The sequence below is a fragment of the Hydra vulgaris genome, chromosome 15 (assembly GCF_038396675.1).
Source record: "Hydra vulgaris chromosome 15, alternate assembly HydraT2T_AEP".
Lineage (NCBI taxonomy): Eukaryota > Metazoa > Cnidaria > Hydrozoa > Anthoathecata > Hydridae > Hydra > Hydra vulgaris.
This window is the reverse complement of record NC_088934.1, coordinates 24,760,319-24,781,802: the sequence shown is the minus strand read 5'-3', so window position 1 is coordinate 24,781,802 and position 21,484 is coordinate 24,760,319. Positions and strand designations below refer to the sequence as shown.

The 21,484-nt window shown below is 26.2% G+C and overlaps 1 protein-coding gene across 5 annotated transcripts in view; it reads right to left on the bottom strand.

Moving 5' to 3' along the window:
- Positions 1 to 21,484, bottom strand: part of LOC136092268 (nucleoprotein TPR-like) — a 122,828-nt gene that overhangs the window by 35,088 nt on the left and 66,256 nt on the right. For 4 of the 5 annotated variants that reach the window (XM_065820098.1, XM_065820100.1, XM_065820097.1 and 1 more), the window contains 12 exons: positions 20,821 to 21,106; positions 20,596 to 20,700; positions 19,493 to 19,690; positions 18,304 to 18,480; positions 17,204 to 17,590; positions 10,623 to 10,698; positions 10,085 to 10,310; positions 8,193 to 8,284; positions 1,583 to 1,934; positions 1,422 to 1,502; positions 507 to 595; positions 273 to 388 (listed from right to left, as the gene is read on the bottom strand). In XM_065820098.1, coding sequence (XP_065676170.1) covers positions 273 to 388; positions 507 to 595; positions 1,422 to 1,502; positions 1,583 to 1,934; positions 8,193 to 8,284; positions 10,085 to 10,310; positions 10,623 to 10,698; positions 17,204 to 17,590; positions 18,304 to 18,480; positions 19,493 to 19,690; positions 20,596 to 20,700; positions 20,821 to 21,106 — 2,185 coding nt within the window. The remainder of the gene's footprint in view (positions 1 to 272; positions 389 to 506; positions 596 to 1,421; positions 1,503 to 1,582; positions 1,935 to 8,192; positions 8,285 to 10,084; positions 10,311 to 10,622; positions 10,699 to 17,203; positions 17,591 to 18,303; positions 18,481 to 19,492; positions 19,691 to 20,595; positions 20,701 to 20,820; positions 21,107 to 21,484) is intronic. The other variant, XM_065820101.1, reaches the window with a different exon arrangement.

Here is a 21,484-nt window from a genome sequence, read left to right as displayed (position 1 = left end):
TGAAGATATGTTAAACATAGAACGCATAACTGATAAATCAAGAGAAATTAAATTTGAACAAACACAACAACTAATACGTAAGTTCAATTTTCAATTCTAAAAAGAATAAAAGTATAAAAAAAAATTATCACTTAATTTTAATAACAGGATTACTAAAGGTATGATATAAAATTTGCGGCAATGAAATACAATGAAAAGAGCTTACCAAACTTTTAAACTTAAATGAAAACTTCTAAAAAAAACTCAATTAGTCTATTAATTATCATACAAACCTGATTATAATTGTACAATTGATTATCTGTAGGACTGTTTCCCTCAATAGTTACTTCCTCAACATTTTCTTCTGAGAGCAATTCATCCTCTTCTAGATCATGTTGCACTATAATAGCTTTATAAATTATGTACCAGAGTATTTTATTTCTTTCTACTTAATAATTTTTTCCAGAGGAATATTATATGTGATGCACATATTCTGAACAATTTTAAAAACTTTTGTTTAAAAGTACCTGTCTCTAATTGATGCTCTTGCAGATTTGACTCTACTCTTTGTCGTTTTGATCCAGGTTCAATACTTTTCTCCTCGTCAAGAACTTCACTAATTTAAAAAAGAATTACAAAACTAATTAAATTATTTTTTAAATTAAAATTCAATTTTCATTATTACTAGGTATTACAAGTTTAAAAATAGAACATAAAATCTAAAGTAGAAATTATCTGAATAAAAAATAGAACATAAAATCTAGAGTAGAAATTATCTGAATAAAAAATAGAACATAAAATCTAAAGTAGAATTGTCTGAATAAAAAATAGAACATAAAATCTAAAGTAGAATTGTCTCAATAAAAAATAGAACATAAAATCTAAAGTAGAATTGTCTGAATAAAAAATAGAACATAAAATCTAAAGTAGAATTGTCTCAATAAAAAATAAAACATAAAATCTAAAGTAGAAATTATCTGAATAAAAAAGGCATGCTGTATGCAGTGTTTTAAATTTTTTTGTAAAAAAATACTTTTCTTTAATAATTGTGTTTGTATATTTTACAAATTTTAAGTGCTGACTAATATTTGTAAAATTGGAATTTTGCAAAATTACATGTTTATATTTAATCTTGTGGTAAATACAAAATCACTCTTTATCTGTAAAAAATTGATAAAATCTTGCTTTAAAAAGACTGGCAATTAATATATTAATATATGTTAATAATGTACTTTTTTTTTTTATTATCAGTGATTTTATCTATTTAAAATTTTTTTGTTTGAGTGTTTTAATTTCTTTATAAATTGGAATAACTTTTTATTCTTAAATTAACTCATTTTAATTAACTCATCATTTAAACAAAGATATAAATCATTTATACAAAAATAAAAGACGAAAAAATAACTTGTAAAAAATAATCAAAAATAAATTTTAAAAATCACATTTTTTCTTCAACTTCGTTCTGATGACTTCGTTTGTTCCCATAAGGATTTAATTCTCGTGTGAGAGATAAAGATATAGGACTATAAAACAATTTTAAACAAGTTAATCAATAGTCTTATACTTTTACCTAATAAAAAAGAATGATTTATGTTTTACTCACACGGCTTCATCTGTGGAAATGTCATCATTAATATCATCTGCTCTTACTTGAACTGATGCAACTGGAGCTGTAAAAATTTGCCTTTCATTTGAATGTCTAGAGTAAGAAGGCCTTACTTGCATTTCACAAACATGAGGCAGTAAAATAGAAGAAACTGGAAGAGCAGATACTGAGGCAACAGGTGTTTGTAAAGATGATAAAGCTGTTGGAACAGTTGGACTAATCATTGCAGTGGGGTGACCATGAGCTAAGGGACGAATGCTAGCAGTACATGTGTTTTGTACTTGAAATTTTGATCTTGCCAGTGAAATTGTAGCAGTCGGATGAACTGGTACTGTCAATGGTGCATTACCTTAAATTTTTGAATATATAAGAACTAAAATACTTAGCCTCACATAAAATATCATTGATGACGTCATACTGAAAAAACCATCTGCTGAGATTCAGTAAATACATCAAATAAGACTTTATGCAAATACAATCTTGATTTAAAGAACTTTTAGTAAACAAACTAAGTTTGAAAATAAGTAATAATCAAAAAATTTCATTACTTTTCTTTTCTTTTTTGTATGGAATTAAGTCAGCATTATAAAAAATAAATGCTGATCTAAATCTTAAGGATTATATTTGTGTGAGTGTGAGTGTGTGTGCATTTTCTAAGTATTTTCCAAGCTGTTTAAATTTGAGTTGTGTTTAAAAAATAGAAAGAAAAAATTGCACATCTTATTAAGTCACATTACTAGAACAGACTAAAAATACGACTTGCATGTTTTGAGGTTTTTAGTGTTGAGAAAAAGATTGAGTTAAGAGCTTTGATGAATATCCATTCAAATTTAGCAATTATTAGTGTGGCTATGTATTTAGCAACACAAAAATTTAGAGAATAAAAATCACTACAGGAAGCAGATAAGAACTATAATTACATAATTTTTTATATTCTTATTGCATATATATATAGGATGCAAATAGCAGGATTAGATTGGTAAAAACCCCAAAAAATTATGCAAAATTATTAATTTTTTTTTTTTTAATGAGTTTTTTAAAAATAATTTTTTGCGACTTTTTGACTACTTAAACAATAAGTGCAGGGTCAAATAAAAATTTGACCAGTCACAAAACTTGTAGTTTAAAAGTTGAATGACAAGTTCTCTGGTCAAATTAAAAACAAAAAATATTGTTTTGGTAAAATTAGCTAGCTAGAATTAGAAGCTAGAATTAGAAGCTAGCAGAATAGCAAAATAGCAAAAATACTAGAATAGCAAAGAGAATAGCAAAATAAAATTTTAATAGGATCACTAAAAGAAGCTGTGCAGAAGAGATTTTTTTGTAGCCCCTTAGTTCATTAGAAGCCCATTTTTTTAGACATGACACAGCCTAAAGAACTTTTAGGGAACCAAATTTTTTTTATTTAATAAAAGGGGCAGTTAAAAATAGCATTTATGTCAGTGAAAAATTTCAAAGAAAAAGTGCAGAGATGTCTATTTATTCATATTAGACTTTACCTTTTTTAAAAACACATCTATTTTTAACCTTTTTTTTTTAAATAAATAACTTGATATAAATTTAATTATTCTGCATAAAAAACCAAAAACTAAAATTTCAGAGTATAAATGAAATTCTAACCCTTGGTGACAAAAATTTGGCACAAAATAAACACAGACAGTAATAGTACAACTAAAAGTTTAATGATCAAAAAATATTCTGCAGAATATTAAACAACATATTAGTTTTTTATTTTCGGAACTGCAATAATGATTTCTCACCATTACGACATACGGCATCAACTTTTTTGTATACATGTTCACACATGCCTTGTACAAGATTTTTATCAATTTTTTTTAAACAAGAATGGATTTTTTTTTGCAGCTGATCTTCACTTTCAGCTTCCCAATTGTTTTCATACATGTAGCCTTTAAGGATTGACCAGAAATCTTCAATTGGTCGTAATTCTGGGACACATGCTGGATTATCAAATTTTGTTACATAACGGATATTTTTCTCATCGAAGTAATTGGTCACACTTCTAGCATAATGTGAAGAGGCCAAGTCAGGCCAGAATACATAATTACCATCACTGTGATGTTTGTTGATAAAAGGAATCAATCGTTTGATGATGCAATCATTTTTGTACAGTTTGGGTAATTGCCAGTCTCGCAGGAACAATAAATGGTTTCGAGATTCCACGAGGGGATATGGTAATCCACACAAGAATTTTTTTTTCAAATTTGCTTTTGCGCTTATATTTTACATTTTTGGTGCATTTTTTGCATCATCTGAGTAAAATCCAACATTCGAATTTTTATTTGTATGTTTAAATGTAAAATAAGACTCATCGTCAATGACAAAGTCGCGGTTTCTGAACTTGCGACAAATTCTTCCACACTTCAGTTGCAACTGCTTTAACTGTTTCTCAGTGCGATCAGGGATTTGTTTTTTCTAAAAATAACAAATGATTGTTTTGTTTTTTATTGTTTTTAATGTAGGAATGATCACACATGAATTTATTTGCAATTTTTCTTGTTGAAGTTCCAGACCGGTTGTTCAAAAGACATTTCAGGCGATTGATGTTCCCAGCAGTCATAATTTTTGGTTTTCTGCCTGATCCAGGCTTACGAGACTTTGGCTCATTGTTCTTCCACTTTGCCATATAACGTTTAATGGTTCTTTCGGGGTGATTAGGGGCAACAACTCTACGGTGGTCTACATTTTAGCGCTAGGATGCAAATTACAATAGTTGTACACTTGTTCAATTAATGTAGTCGACTTCATTTTTGGATAACTTTTTTATTGATTAATCTAAGTATACAAAACTTTCAGTAAAAGATAAGTAACACTTTATAAACAAAATAACTAAAAAATTAAGACTGGATAACTAAAAATTCAATAAGTTTTAGCTTATCAAAGATTGTGCCAAATTTTTGTCACCAGTGTTTAAGTAAAGTTAACTAAACTTTGAAAATCAATTTTGTAAAAATAAAATGTAAAAATGCTATTGTTTCAACTGAGGTCTTCATTATAACCTAACTGGACAACTTAGCAGAACAACTTATTGCTTGTACAGTATTAATATACTTCAACTCTACTGCAAATAAATAAGAAATTTTTTTAAATTTTCTAACATTCTAGTTAATACCACAATTTATGGCTTGAAACAACTATAAATACCAGTTTCATTAAAGGGGTCCTTAAGTACGATAAGAAAGTTCTTTCAATTGAAATAGTAAACAAATAAGTTTAGTTTATATTTTTTATACCACAATGTAATTAAAGGTTTGTGACAACAATTTAGTCATCAAAATAACTAAAAATTTTTTGCTATGACAAATTTAACAAACAAAACACGAAAAACGATGCTACTATGGATGATGACAAATATTGAAGATGACAAATATTGACGATGACTAATATTGAATGACAATGAAAAATATTGACAATGACTAATATTGAGGATGAGAAACAGTTTTTTAGCAAACAAAACATAAATTGATTATTAGTAATTTACTTATGCAGTAATTTACTTTGTGACATACTAATGTCATGTCATACTTTTAATGTCTGCTATATATTTTTTTAATTATTTTAAATAATAATAGTTTAAATAAATTGAGTGATTACTAAAAAACATTATTTTTTAAAAGTTTTATTATTAGATTTTTACATATTACAAGATCTTTTAGACTCATCAACATTTTTAAGTGATGAAAACATAAATTATTATGGAGAGCTGGTTTATTTTATTGAGAAAAATTGTTTACAACAATTTGTTATTGCCATGGAGAATACTTTGAGATGCATTTGAAAGAAAATTCCAGAAATGCAATTAAAATAGAAATAAAAAATGTGGAAGGCAAATATTATACATATTATCTATAATGACTAAAAATGATTCAAATGAAAATAATTAAAAAAAAACAAATATTTCTTTTTTCAAGCACACAATATAAAAACCTGATGAAGTTTAAAATTAATTAATAACCCAATAATTATACTCAAGTGTTCTTTACAATGATATTAATTTTTACAATGATATTAATTTTTAAAATAATATTAATTTTCACAATGATATTAATTTTTAAAATAATATTAATTTTTACAATGATAATAGTTTTTACAATGATATTAATTTTTACAACGATATTAATTTGTGTTATATTTGATGCAGGTAATCTGCAGTGCTTGAACTAGACTGAGCAATGAAAGGCCACAGAGAAATATGAAACATTTCTATTGAAAACTTTTTATATAAAGGAGGATAAGTAGCAAAAACAAAGAAAAACAAACAACCTGTGCTTATTCTGAAGATGTTCAGAAAAAACACAGGTTTAATTTATGAAGAAAAAACTTATTCACAAATCATAGTCAACAGTAAACTTATCATTAAAGTATACCTAAAACAAAATAGGACACAAAAGTAACCATAAATCTTCATTAAAAACAAAAGTTACTTTAAAACAAATATACATATCCATAGATATATCAATATTTGAAATGAATAAATATAAAATGATAGGAGGTATAAAATAAAGAAAAAACATTATTGCTTTTGTGTAATTATAATTTATGTAGTGGTAATAATAAACTTCTCCTCAGAATCACGTTTACAAATGCATCTATAAGATCCCATTTTACATTTTTTTTTACAATGATGTTAATTTTTAGAAGCAATTGTTTTTCTTTTTATAGGAAATGCAAATGATTTTAATAAACACCATAAACTTATGTACCTGGATGGAAATTATGCAGTAATTGTAGCAAAAGGGTACAGGATATAAGGAAAGAAGTAGAATCAAATAGTCAAAGTTAGAATCTGATCAAAAACAATATGCATTCTTAATGAAAGTCTTCAATCTATAGTTAAATTAATCTTTAATTGTTAACCAATGAAGCTTAAAACTACAATGATTACCTATTGAAGAATTTATTGAACATAAGTGCAATAAACACTTCATTCACTCAAGAAAAAGAAACTTGCCAGTAACTTTAAACATCTTCAATAAGACTGTTTAAAAACATGCAATTTTGTGTACCAAATTATTAAGACTTTAACTTGTTGTTGAATATCCATTTTTGATTTTTTTTTTTAATAAATAGCTGAAAACATGTGCAGCTATGTAATTCCAAAAAACTAGTAATGGAAGGCATTGTATTTGTTGTGGTTGCGTTTATAAATAATCTTATGTATTATGTAAGGTATGATTGGCATCAATATTTGTGATTTTTTACAGAAAATAGTAATAGATACCATTCTGTTAATGAAATATTAAAACTAAATAAATCCTAGTATTTCCAGCATTCCAAAGATTCATGGAAAATTTGCAAACTGATATTAATGCAAGTACTACTGGTTTAAATTTTCATTTTAACATTGTTTTTAAGTTGTATATCTTTTATGAAAGCAGAAGAAATTAAAAAAGCTTTTTTTTTTAAAAAAAAACATTGTTTTTAAGTTATTTATCTTTCATGAAAGCTCGAAAAAATTACTGATGTGGTGAGTCAAAAAATAAATTGATTGATTTTTGTGAGTTCTATCAAACCTTTTATTTAGTGTATGCTTTACAATTTTTACAATGAAAAATGTGTAAAGTGGCTTTGAACTTTTTTATTTTGTTTAAGTAAATTAAAGTAGTTAAGAAAAATTGGCATGCACAGTTTCAATAAATTAAAACAATTACTTTCCAAAACAACTGATTTGACAAGATTTGCAAATAAAATTAATCTTTTTAAATAAAAAATAAAAATTAATAATTGTCACCATTGTATAGATAAAAATCTAGAAATCTAGAAAAGAGTTAGAAAAAATTTTAAAAATTAATATTTTCTAAATTTGGGTGCTCTCTGTGTAATGTGTACAACAAAATCTATGTGTCAGTGTAAAATTTGCTTGAAGGCTTCTTTATAGTCAATCAGTGATTTTGAATGGATATGTTTTTTTCTATAAAAATTCAAATGTATACACCATGAGAAAAACTAAAATTTTAAATTGAAAATATTTTTTTAATAGCAATTTATAATTGTTCTGTATACATTCAAATTTCAAGTCAAAATTTTTAAAGTGTTAAGCTAACTACCTATATTACGTCTAAAACTTGTTGACGATGTGAGTACTCTATTTTAAGATGTATCTATATGTCTAGCTATATATGCAGTTGACATATGTAAGTACACTATTTTAAGATGTATCCATATGTCTAGTTATATATGCAGTCGACTTTTTCAAGATGTAATAATTGAAATTAATTAAAAATTGTAAGCTTTTTTTAAATGAAATTTAAAATTTTAATATACTATTGACCTGATTATTAACTGATCTATAAACATCTATATTATATAATATATATATATATATATTTGAATATATATATATATATATATATATATATATATATATATATATATATATATATATATATATATATTTATATATAACTTTAAAATTGTAAATAAAATATCTTTTAATTGATGTTGTAGAATTTTAAATATTTTTTTTAATTTTTATATTTTAAAAAATATTTTGTATTTTAAAATGTTCAAAACCATAATTCTTTACATAAATATATGCTTAGTTAATAAAAATTAAAAAAAATTAAAAATAATTTGTAAATACTTTTACCATATGTATCTAAAAGTTGCTGATCAGATGATTGTTTTGGTTCAACAATTATTTTTGTTTTTTTCTCATTTTTACTGCAGTTGTCAACAGCTCTGTAAGAAAAAAAAGAAAGTGTTTATGTTAATAATTTTTTACTGCAGTTGTCAGCAGCTCTGTAATAAAAAAAAGAAAGTGTTTAATAATTTTGCAAACACTCTTTCTAGAGTGTTTTCAAAATTATGTTAATAAAAAAAATTATATATCTAGAAATAGTGTTTGCAAAACTATGTTGATAAAATAAAGGAGATATCTAGAAACAGGTTTGCAAAATTATGTTGGTAATAAAAAAAATTTGAAGGGTTTAGTGTTCTGCATAATTATTTAATGTATAAGCTTTTTATCTTAATAAGTAACTTTTGAATACTGTGTGTAGGTGTCTGACGTGGTCATTAGGTTTTAAGCACTGTAGCCACATCCAGTGGCCATCTAATGCCCATATTATCAAAGTGGAGTATATTGGAGGAAGCTGTAACTCACCGGTCACAAAGAACATAATAATTTAGTTTCTGCATAGAAAATAAAAAATGCTTTGCAACAAAAAAAGCGCAAAAATTCAAATGTTTAACTTGTGTTAAATCAGGTCAGAATAAGGATTGTTGTGGTCACACTGTTACTAGTAACTACACAAATACTTATTTTGGTCAAATGCTAACTGCATCCAGCTACTGTCACAGACATACATGCACTATGTGAAAACTGCACTAAAACTGCACTAAAGTTTTCTTTTTTCCCACAACAAAGATTGTTGTTATTGACACATACTTTGCACTGAATGACTTCATTCATTCAGTTCATCACACTGAATGGCTTAGCTTTAGTACCACTGACAATGCTCTAAAGCTCAAAATTATTATATTTATCAATCCTTTAGTCAGTTGACTTTAGGTTTTCCACACAAACCTAAGCACTTATCTTCAAATCTTGATTTGTATTATGTCTTATGTGTTTTTATTTGTCTTCCATAAGGTGGTTGAGATCATACTATAATCTCACTAAAATTGTGGCTCCATTTGCTGAAAATGACTATATACTGAAAAAAATGACTATATATATAAAAAATAATCTCACTAAAAAGTGGCTCCATTTGCTAAAAAAAAAAAAGTAAATAGTAATCTTGACAAAAAGTCTCAACTTTTTGATCGCTTAGAACAGATTGCAGCTCTAGAAGCTGATCTCTCTTATTTTACAGATTAGTGTTGGCAGTGGCTAGTAATTTTACAGTTTAGTGTTGGCAATGGCTAGTAATTTTACACTTTAGTGTTGGCAGTGGCTAGTAATTTTACACTTTAGTGTTGGCAGTGGCTAGTAATTTTACACTTCAGTGTTGGCAGTGGCTAGTCATTTTACAGTTTAGTAATGGCAGTAATAATTTTACAGTTTGGTGTTGGCAGAGGCTAGTAATTTTACACTTTAGTGTTGGCAGTGGCTAGTAAATTTACAGTTTAGTGTTGGCAGTAGTAATTTTACAGTTTAGTGTTGGCAGAGGCTAGTAATTTTACAGTAATTTTTAACTTAAAACAATTGTTTACTACTAATAATTATTGCAACATTTTAAATATTTGAAACATATTTAAAACACTTATAAGTTGATATTATTGATGAACGGTAACACTTTTTAAAGAACATCTTTTTTAACTCTTTGAATTCTGCCCTGTCTTAAAAAAATAACTCCCAACAACAAGGGCTGCACTTGGGAGTAAATTTATTTAAAAACTAGTTATCGAATAATTAAAAATATTATTATTTAAAAAAATTATAATATAATAAATAAAATAAACACTTATTTTTTTAAAAAAAAAGCCAAGAAGAACATTTCTTTGCATAAATAAACACTTGAATTCCTAAAATCTTACATTAAGTCAGCTCCCATTTTGTCAATTTGATTTTGAAGTTTGTCTAATTTTTGAATTAAATGTTTTTTGTCTAAAATTAATTCTTTGATTTGATTTGTGCTCTCTAATAACCTTTCTTCAAGTACATAAACAGAATTAGATTCATTTGAGTCTCTTAACTCAACACGTGACTTCTCCAATTGGTCTTTTAAACATTCTATTTCTCTACTGCTGCTGTCTTTAATTTCTAAATGTTAAGTTTTTTTTTTAATACTCAAGCTGAAAGAATTCAAAATAAATTTGAGGAGAAATTAAATTTATAATATTTCATCAAAAAAATTTATTTAATATTATTTGTTTTAGAAAAATTAGATTCATAAATAACTTTTATAATGGTTCATATTCAAGTAAAATAATTTTTATACAGTTTATGCAACTTTTGTATTTAGTGTTGCTATATTAAGATGTCACTCAGCTGAATGGATATTATGATATCACTCAGCTGAATGGATATTAAGATGTCACTCAGCTGAATGGATAATAAAAAAATAGCACTAACTAGTTAAAGATGACAATTTTTTTTTGCATGTCTTTAACAACTTTTTATTTTTCTCTTGAACTTCTGTGAGTTTTTTCTAAAAAAAAATTCATATAAAACTTATTAGCTATTAAAGCTATTTTTTACCTCATTGTAAATACATCGACATTTATATACATATATTAATACATAATACACACATATATATGTCATGCATGCATACATTCATAAATACATACATAATACACACATACATGCATGCATACATACATACCTACATACCTACATACATACATACATACATACATACATACATACATACATACATACATCAGGCCTTGTTATGAGATTTCGCTGCGTAGCGAAAACGCGTAACTCAACTCAGTAACTCAACTCAGCAAATACATTTTGCATCGTTAGAAGTTATATTGCGTCACTAGCGTCTTTTCAAGTACCGCATTGTAATTAAAGTTATTTTATTAACGCGTTTAAAATCATACAGTTTGTTTTTTTCTCACTATAACAAAAGTTACAAATAAAATCTAAGTTCTTATTTAAAAAATCATTTTTATTATTTTTTTCAAATATGAACTAAATTTTATTTTGAAAAAAAATATTTTTTTCATGAAAAGTATAACAATGTTTGTTTATTTTCTTATGATTTTACAGTTGGTTTTTGGTTATTTTATTAACTGTTAATAAATTTTTCCTTATTTAATTTGTGAACTCTTTTTAATAACGTTTTTAAAAAATAAAGAGTTTTTTTTTTGTTATTTATCAGTTACCGATAACATATTCGTGATCATAATTTATTTTTATAAATTAAACGAACGTCTTTAAAACTTTATGTTATTGAATTAACAATAAACAAAATATCTTATTAATAAAATATTTACATCAAAATAAATTGTGCATTTTTTAAACTATTATGACTAAAAATAATTTTTATATTTACAACAAAAAAATTATGAAACAAACTGTTTCTTTAACAAAAAATCCCTTACTTTACAATTGCGGTTAAATGCTAAATGACCAATATGTTAATTACGTTGATAAAGAATCCAATCCCCCAAATGTGCCTCAAGCACGACCAATTGAAAACATTTGGAGACATTTGGTGCAGAAGGTTTACGAGGGAGATTGGCAAGCTTCAACAGAGCAAGTTTTGATTGATTGAATTAAATTAAAATTACAATTAAATTTTTTTTGTGGGTATTTGCTTTAGTTAAGAATTTTTTTTATTTTCTCTTTCATTAAGATTTTTTTTTCTTTTTTTAAGTTTTTTTTTCAGATAAGTTTAAGTAAGTTTTTGTAACGTATTTTTAAATTTTGAAAATATGTCAAAAGCCGTGGTCAAATTACTAAAACAAATTATTTTTTGTGTGGTCATATAATTGAATATGTGAAAGACTGCATACATACATACAAACAAACATACATACATACATACATACATACATACACATAAGACTGTGTATCTTTTTAATAAACTTACATATATATATATATATATATATATATATATATATATATATATATATATATATATATATATATATATATATATATATATATTAGGGGTAGTCAGTTTAAGGAAATTTTCAAATCTAAAATACCATACACTCTAGATTTGGGGCAAATGTTACAAAAACAACATGATACAAAAAAGTTGAGCTCAACAGGTCTACTCTAACCTTACCCCCTAAACGCTTTTATAGAAAAAAAATTCTCAAAAACCATCAAAAACAGCCAATTTTGCAGGTCCAGGGGGAAAGTTAAATAAAAAAATTTGAAATTCTTTTTTTTCTGGGATGTTTACTTTTACCTATATATTTTAGCAAAAATACATGGTATCATAGTTTTTTTCAAAAAAAAAAAATTTTTTTTGTATTTAGATTTGAAAAAATTACAATATTTGATAATAATTTCATGTTATTATATTAAGTTTCTAAAGCAAAGAAATTCAGTTGTCTTTATGTTCATTTTCACCGCTTTTCTTCCTTTTATCAAGTGAAGATAAGCTTTCTGCAAATTTACTTTTAGAAAGTTTGTTTGAACGTCTTCCAGGTGTTCTGAAAGCACAACAAACTTTTTCAACAGTTAGCAAAGTGTTCTTTTTATCTTCCTCATTATTGTATTAGTGAATAAATTGCTGCATCATTCCAACAGATCTTTCTGAATAATCATTTATTACAATTAAATATTTGGCATAATTCTGAAAGCTTTTAAAGGCAGATTGAGTAAACCAAAATTCAGTGGGAAGCAAAAGTCAATCTTTTATCCTTTGTTCCTCTAACCCAATTCTATCAAACATAAGATATGAAAATTCATCAACCAACAGAGCAAGTGAAGAAGGATGATCACTAATTTTGTTTCCCATTTTTGTTTATTTTTTATATCTATTTTTGATTTATTTTTAGTATTGTACCATGCTGAAATCGGCATTTTAAAAGTTAGAATTACTTTTGCAAGATTTGCAAGATTTCTTCTCAAATGATACAGAGCAAGAGGAATCATTGTTGAATCTAAATACTAACTATGTTTGTAAAGAGAGTTTGTAATTGCATCGACAGCATCTAGTTTGACACAAAGTTTTCAGTACTGTTGTGTTTGGTGTATTGCTTTTATATCGAGAAAGAGAGCTCTAATTGCACCATTAGCCTGTAAATACCATTTGGCATAAAAGCAAACTGTAAATTCACTTATTAGCCTGACTTCTGTGTTGAGTTTATTGTTCTGTTTAAAAACTCAAGCTGGAAAGAAGCTGTAGCTTTAGGTAGTAAAGTGCTTTCGATAAGAGCCTAGAATGATGACCTGCTCCAGGTTTTTTTAGTGTTACTGAAGATGAAGAAGGGTAAATTAGGATGAGCTCTGCAAGCTCCTTTCTATCATCTCTGGTAAAAGCTTTACTTTATTTTTCATTTGTAATGTACTCTTGGCAAAAGTTCAAAGACTCTTGCGCAGCTTTCTCAAGAATGGTTCCCCTTACTACTTTCCAATCAAACTTTATCAGTTCTTTTTGATTGGAATTAAAATCAGGATTTTCAAAATTTGTTTTTAATTTTTTAAAAATGAGATTATCTGGTCCTGTGGAATGTTCATCTGAAACTGAATTACAAAAATGAATTTAATTCACATACATGATGTCTGCATGCAATAAGTAAAAGATATTTGTCTATATTGTTGGATATTCTAATTGAAGAACCTTTCTTTAATCCAGTGTTACTTGCAGTAGTATCAAAACATAATCCTCCTACTTTGGATTCAAGGTTGTACTCCTAAAGAAGGTCTATTCATCATTGCACTGATCTTTACCAGAGGATGATGGTAAAGTACTCCAAGCAAGTGTATCTCACCTTCAATATTTACGAGTACAGCCAGTCTATCAGTTTTAATCCTTTTTCCTTTGTTTAGTTCAATTAATGTTTTGCCATCAAAATGCATTATGCATGGGTATGGGGATTCATTCACTGCTTGTTGAACATCTTCTTTTGATATCATGTATATATTATGATTTCATTTTTCTAGCTGCTGTAGACTGGCTACATTTGAAATCTGTCAGATCAGCACCTGATTGAGTTAGAATTGCACCTGTAACTTTATATAAAACACTGGAAGAAATATCACTGATTGTAGCCATAAGAACTACATTACCAGCAAAAACATCTATGGGAATTTCAGCAGTGACTTTTTGTTGTGAAGGTTTTTTTTTAAACCACTCTCCAGGATCAAAATCAGTATCACTCAAGGAGTCATCACTAGTATCTTTATTAATCTCAACATTAGTTGTACCCTCTAATTCTTTATATCGTTGTTTCACTTGCTGCTTTCTCTTTCTGCTACTCTTTCTCTCCATAAAATGTACTACAAAAAATGTACTACTTATTAATCTAATTATACAAGAGATTGAAATATACAAGAGATTGAAATAGTGAGTGAACATTACTTTTTTTGTTTAGCTATTTTTATTTCAAACCATCTTAAGTGGTATGTAAATTATAAGTAAGTTAGTTAGAAAACCTCGCAATTTTTTTTTTGGTTTAAGAGAAATACATACTATTTTTCTGTACTTCTTATCTTTTGATCCAAGCATAAGTCTTCTTTCCCGTTCTTGGTCCTCCAGAAACTCCAAATCTTCATGCTTGTCTGGATCAGATCTTTTTTTGTCATTTTTTATTGTATTCCTAAGATCAGGAATGCCAGCCCAGAATATTTTGTTCAGGTAAACTTTAAAATCTTGTTGCTTTGCCAATTCTGCAGCGGATCCCCTTTTTTCATGCTTCTTAAGTTTTGAATATTCATTGTCCAGATTTGAAAGATTTTTTACTAGACTTTGATCGTTTAGAATAAAAAATCCAGCTTTAAACCATGGCTCTTTTACCTTAGCCAAAATACAATCACATTTACTTTTCATTGCACATCTTTCAAAGTTTTTCTGAGAAGGATAAGCAAGAATAGTGGCTTTTTTTGATGCTCTTGAGAAAAATGATTGGTTGTAAGCTAAGTGCTGCAGTATTTCTATCCCTGTTGGAAGCTGACAGCCTTATTTACAAAAAATAAGAAATAAAAAGTTTAGCTAAATTTTTTAGCTTAAGGGATTCATTCTATAACTAATTACCTTTAATGGCTGGCTTTGCTTCTTCGATAACGAATAGTTTTTTTTTAGACCTTAGTGTTCTTTTGACTTCCTATTTTCTGACCACACTCTTCTTCTTTATACTTATTTAGATTAATCTATTTAATTTTTACTGACCTAAAAAATCAAACTTAAAATAATCATTGTAAAAAAATTTACTACTACAACAAATGGAACTATTCAATTGTTCTTTGAGCTACTAAAGCTGGGTCTCATCCAATCTCCACCTTATAGAAATTTCTTAATTTTATTGCAGATTTACATTATTAACTAAAAAAATAAAAAGTATATATTTTGGATATATAGTTTTAATCTTTTGTCAGTAACATAAATATGGTAAGTATGTTATCGAATATTGTCATTTTTTAAAATCTAAATGCATAAAAATTTTTTTTTTTTAAAACTACGATACCATGTATTTTTGCTAAAATATGTTGGTAAAAATAAACATCCCAGAAAAAAAAAAATTCAAACTTTTTCTATTTAACTTTCCCCCTAGACCTGCAAAATCAGCTGTTTTTGAGAATTTTTTTTCTATAAAAATGCTTAGGGGGTAAGGATAGAGTAGACCTGTTGAGCTCAAATTTTTTGGGAGTTGTCTTTTTTTTCAACATTTGCCCCAAATCTAGAGAGTGTGTATATATATATATATATATATATATATATATATATATATATATATATATATATATATATATATATATATATATATATATACATTCGTTATCACAAAGTTCTTTGGATACAAGAAAGGAAGGTTGAGAGCTAATACAAGAAAAAGCTGTTTATAATTGGATTAATAAAAACTAGTCTTTATTCCTTTATATTCTCAATTTCAAATCAAGCAATTGTGGCTAAAAATAACTTTTAGTGTTTTTTATTGTTATGTTGCTTTTGTAATAAAAAAATAAAAAAAACATTGGACAAAGCTTTTAACATAAATGAATAGATAACTTCCTATGGATTACTTTTTTTTACTTTTGATGGTACTTTCAGTGTAAAAAAGATGCTTCTTGTATATCAAATACATCATGAAATAAACTGATAAAGTGTTGCCTCTGCTAATGCCGCTTCTCTACTGGAATTAGTAACAGGTTTTAATTTTATTTTTGCACTGTGCATAACAAGAAATGTTTTTGATATATTTCTTTTAATTACACAATTGTTACAGGCAAGTAGTAATAATATACTTTAAGGTTTGATTCTTATTCAGGTATTAAAAGGTGATGCTTTTTCATTTCACAAAAAAAAATTCCTAGTACTTTGTTGCAGAAAATAAAGCTAAAACCACTTTTGAATCCATTTCAAATTATTTTAAATTAGTTATCACAGATTCTTTGCTAGTTCATTGAGTACTGAGTTAAACACAAGGTTTGATGATAGAATTTTAAAGTGTTGTAAAGCTCCAGTCTTTTAGTTACTTTATTCTAACTTTTACTATCTTCAAAAAAGATCGCAGAAATTCAGTGTACTTAAATAATAGTTGGAAGGACCACGTCATATCTTTTAGTGATTTTTATATAACCAACCGAATCCTTTGTTAAAAAGCCTAATTAGGCGTAATTATTATTGCCATATTATTATTTATTATTTGACCAAAACAAAGGCTTAATTAATAAATAAGTTAATTAATAAATAATAATTAGTAAGCTTAGTTAAGCTTATTTATTATTGCTTTGTTAGGTGAGCTAAAAGAAATTTGGTTTAATTTTACTTAACTGATTAAATTTCAAAAACTAGCAAACATTAAAATTTATCTTAAGTTACTTTTTTCTTTCCTTTAAATTTATATAAATGAGAGTAAAAATTTTCTTTACTTAGGCCATTTAAAATGAACAGGAATAAACTTGAACAGCCATGAGGGTTTTTAATAAAAGATGTTGCTATAACTGTTGATTTATTAAAAACTAAGAAAAAAAAAATTAAAATAATATAAAAATAGCATAACAAAACAGTAATTTCTTACTTTTCCATCAGCAAATTCTAATTTTAAGAGCTCCAGCTCTTTATTTTTCTCCAGCAATTTTTTTTCTGCTTCAAGATAACAACAATGAGTTTCAATATTTTTTTTCTCTAGATCATTGCTTCTTTTGCATTCAGACACTAGCTGAGACTGAAGAGACATTAGTTCTTTGGATAGTTCTTCAGCAGCTTTGATTTTTTCAGCAATTTGTATTTCAAATTTTTTCTTTTCTTCTTGATCAATAGTTTGGCTAGATGGCGCATCAAGATCATTGGACTGAACATTATTCAAAGAAACATTTATTACACTTGAAAAGTCAATATTATTTTCCTTAAGTACCTTTTGCAGCTGGTCACATATAGATTTATATTTACGAGCCACTTTACGCACCTAACAAATAAAAAATAAAAAAACAAAAAAATGTTAGAAAATAATATTTTAAACCATTTACATATTAACAGAACTATTAACATATTAACAGAACTATTAACATATTAACAGAACTATTAACATATTAACAGAACTATTAACATATTAACAGAACTATTAACATATTAACAGAACCATTTACATATTAACAGAACTATTAACATATTAACAGAACTATTAACATATTAACAGAACCATTTACATATTAACAGAACTATTAACATATTAACAGAACTATTAACATATTAACAGAACTATTAACATATTAACAGAACTATTTACATATTACAGAACTATTTACGTATTAACAGAACTATTAACATATTAACAGAACTATTAACATATTAACAGAACTATTAACATATTAACAGAACTATTAACATATTAACAGAACTATTTACGTATTAACAGAGCTATTAACATTTTACCAGAACTATTTACATATTTACAGAACTATTTTTATATTAACAGAACCATTTACATATTAACAGAGCTATTTACATATTAACAGAACTATTTACATATTAATTACTAAACTATTACATATAAATTCAATATTTAATTAAAAATACATTTGACACAAATTTAAAAATAAATTATTGTAAATTAGTAATATTTTTAGAAGTAACTAAATTAATAATAAGATAAAACTAATTCAAGTTAAATAAAAATACCATTTTGCTTTTATCAGCCATTTCAAGATTTTTAGATTTCCACTGATCCAGTTCTTTTTGCAAGTTAGATAATTGCTCAGTTTCAACAGCTTTTGCAGATGCATTTGCTGTTGTTGATGCAGCATTAAGTTTATTACGAGTTGCTATTAAATCTGATTCTAATCCAGATATTTTTTCCTGTAAAATTTACAAATTCAACTTGATTTTTTTATTCATTTAATTATGTTATTTACTATTGACTTCTTTACTTGTATGAAGTATACAAGTTGTATACATTTAATAAGTGTCTAATAGCTGTGGGAGCTTTTCACAACAATTTAGTAGTATTTATATTTTAACCTATTTACATTACATTATTCTTTTTACACAATAACTTAAACACAAAAATCTTAACAGGTTCAGAAAGAAATAAAAGGAGGATATTGCACAGACAAAGTTACACAAACATCAATATAGGAACTGTATTGTAACTGTAAATTGAAATGCATATATATATATATATAAATATTCTAGTCTCCACTAATCCCCTAAACCACTAAACCTCCACTAAACCCCTGCTAGAATTATTATTTAACTGGGGCTAGGGTTGCAAAAAACCTCATACTTGGCTGGGGTCCCTGGTTTCAGAAAATGATAGCTTTGTATTTTGAGTAAGAGGAGAAACTGTTTAAAACATTGATGACAAGTTAGCAATTAAGAATAAAATACTTCTGTACATTATATTGAAATAAAGACAAGCAAGAGCTTCAGTACATACATAATCCATACCCTAATTATCACCATCATACTTTTTTTATGTTAATTCACTTTCCCAAGGCCAAGAAGGCCACTAGAGAAAAGGAGGCTACTTAATTGTGGTTACAACCCTCTCTCAACATTATAACTCCAAAACACAAACCTTGACAAACAATGGCGCTGCGTGGAGAAACAAGTTGAGCGCGGTACTTTCAGGGAGGTGGTGGGGATCCAATTTGAAACCTCTCGCTTATTAAGCGAGCACTCTAGCACTCTACCACTACACCGCTATGCTATATGTAGATACTAAGAGTTATATAATTAAAAAAAATAGTTTGCTAGTTTATTTGTTCATCATTTAAAAAAAAGTAAATTAAAAAAAAAGATCAGCAGAATATATATTGCATTATGTAGAATTAATATTAAAAAAAAATAATGCAACAAAATAAAAAACCTGTTTTTCATTTTTGAATTTCAATGTCTCTCTTTTAAATGTGTCAAACTGCTGCTTTATTCTCCTAAGATCTTCCTGCAAAGATGTTATAACTTTTTCATTCTGTACTTTCTGTGATTGAAGTTTTTTTAACTCTTCATTCTCTGATTTAGTTCTTTGTATCATGAGTTGATTGGTATGATTTGTCCATCGTTCAATCTAAAAAAATTCTTTTTTTACAAAAATTCAATAAAATACTTTAGATTAAATTTTTAAATGTTGAAACATAGATATAAAAATACATAAAGTATAAATACATAAAACATAAATATGTAAATGCATAAAACATAAATATATAAATAAAACAAAAATATATAAATACATAAAATGAATGTAAATGTTTGTGGTTATTTCAACCTGGTTGTTCCTTGTTATAAAAGTTTATATGAGTTATGAGAATTCATCATACCACCACAGTAAATGAAAAATTATTTGATAAAATTTATTTGTAAATTTTCAAAACCTAAAAGTTTAAAACAAACAAAAAAAAATCTAGTAATTATTGAATTGTATACAATTTGCTTTAATATTTACTTCACTAGTTTTTAATTTTTTGATCTGAAATTCCAGAATAATAATGTTGACTTTTTCATTTTGAGGAACTATCATAATGTTTATGAGGATCTATCATAATGTTTGGAGGATCTATCATAAGTTTTTCAAAAATGATTCAAAAAATTTCAAGATCCTATAATTATCAATAAAAATAAGAATAAAGCACATCTGTACAATTTAACTAAAAAGTCAAGATCAGTTGATCTTGAATTAGTCAAGTTGATCTTGAATTAGTCAACATTAGGATAATAAAAGTATGGTGAGGTAAAATAGAATAAAATGAATTTGAGGGCAATGATTTGAATCAAGAAATCTGAATTTTTAAAGATGTTAATGAAGCATCTTCAGGAGGCAGTGAAAATAATGGCAACCAAAATAATATAAAACCAAAATATAAAAATTATAATTTATAATGCTATAAAAAGTAAAATAAATTCATAAATAACTTTCTTTAGAAGTTAAAGTATAAATATATTTGAATCTGTTATAATGTATAATAAAACTAATACCTCTGATTTTAATGCTGTTTTTTCAGCTAACCATACATTTTTTTCTCCATCAAGCGCCTTTTTACTTTCTAAAAGTAGTTTCATTTCAACTTCAAGTTTTTTAACCTAATTGAAATAATAAACATGTAAATTGTTATATGTGAGTGTAAGACTCTATGCTTATAGTTAAAATTTTTTTTTTTTTTGAATTGATTAAAAATACAACTGAATTCAAAAAAAATTTACCTGATCTTGAAGCTGTTCAATTTTACTAATTAAGTTCAGTTTTTCTTTTTCTAACGCATTATTTAAAACTTCAAATTCTGAAACTTTATTAACTTTTTCCATGACATCTTTATACTCTTCTTCACTTAACATATGACCTTGTGTTCGTTTCATCTCGAGTTCTAAAGCAGCTTTTGTTTGATTAATGTCTCTTTGCAAATGCTCTGCTTGTTGCTGGAACCTCATGCTTTCAGTTTTACAAGCTTCTGCTTTTGTTTCAGCAATCTCTTTTTTGCGCCTAACATATCTAATTTTATTTGTAAATTTTTAAAACCTAAAAGTTTACAACAAATAACAAAAAATCTAGTAACTATTAAATCGTATACAATTTAAATCTAGTATTGAATCGTATACAATTTACTTTAATATTTACTTCACTAGTTTTTTACCACTAGCGCTTAACCACTACACCACTACTGCATATAAATTTAAATTCAAGTTTTAAATTATTTTGTTAAAATAATTTTAAAGATTTAATAAAGATGAGCAATAAGGACTTTTTTATTTATTACTTTTGTGTAAAAAAGTTAGTAGTAGCCTCGAGTAACCTAGCCTATAAATAGATATATACTTATTTTTAAAAATGCAGTAAAAATGAAAATAGTTTTTCTTTGGGTTATTATTG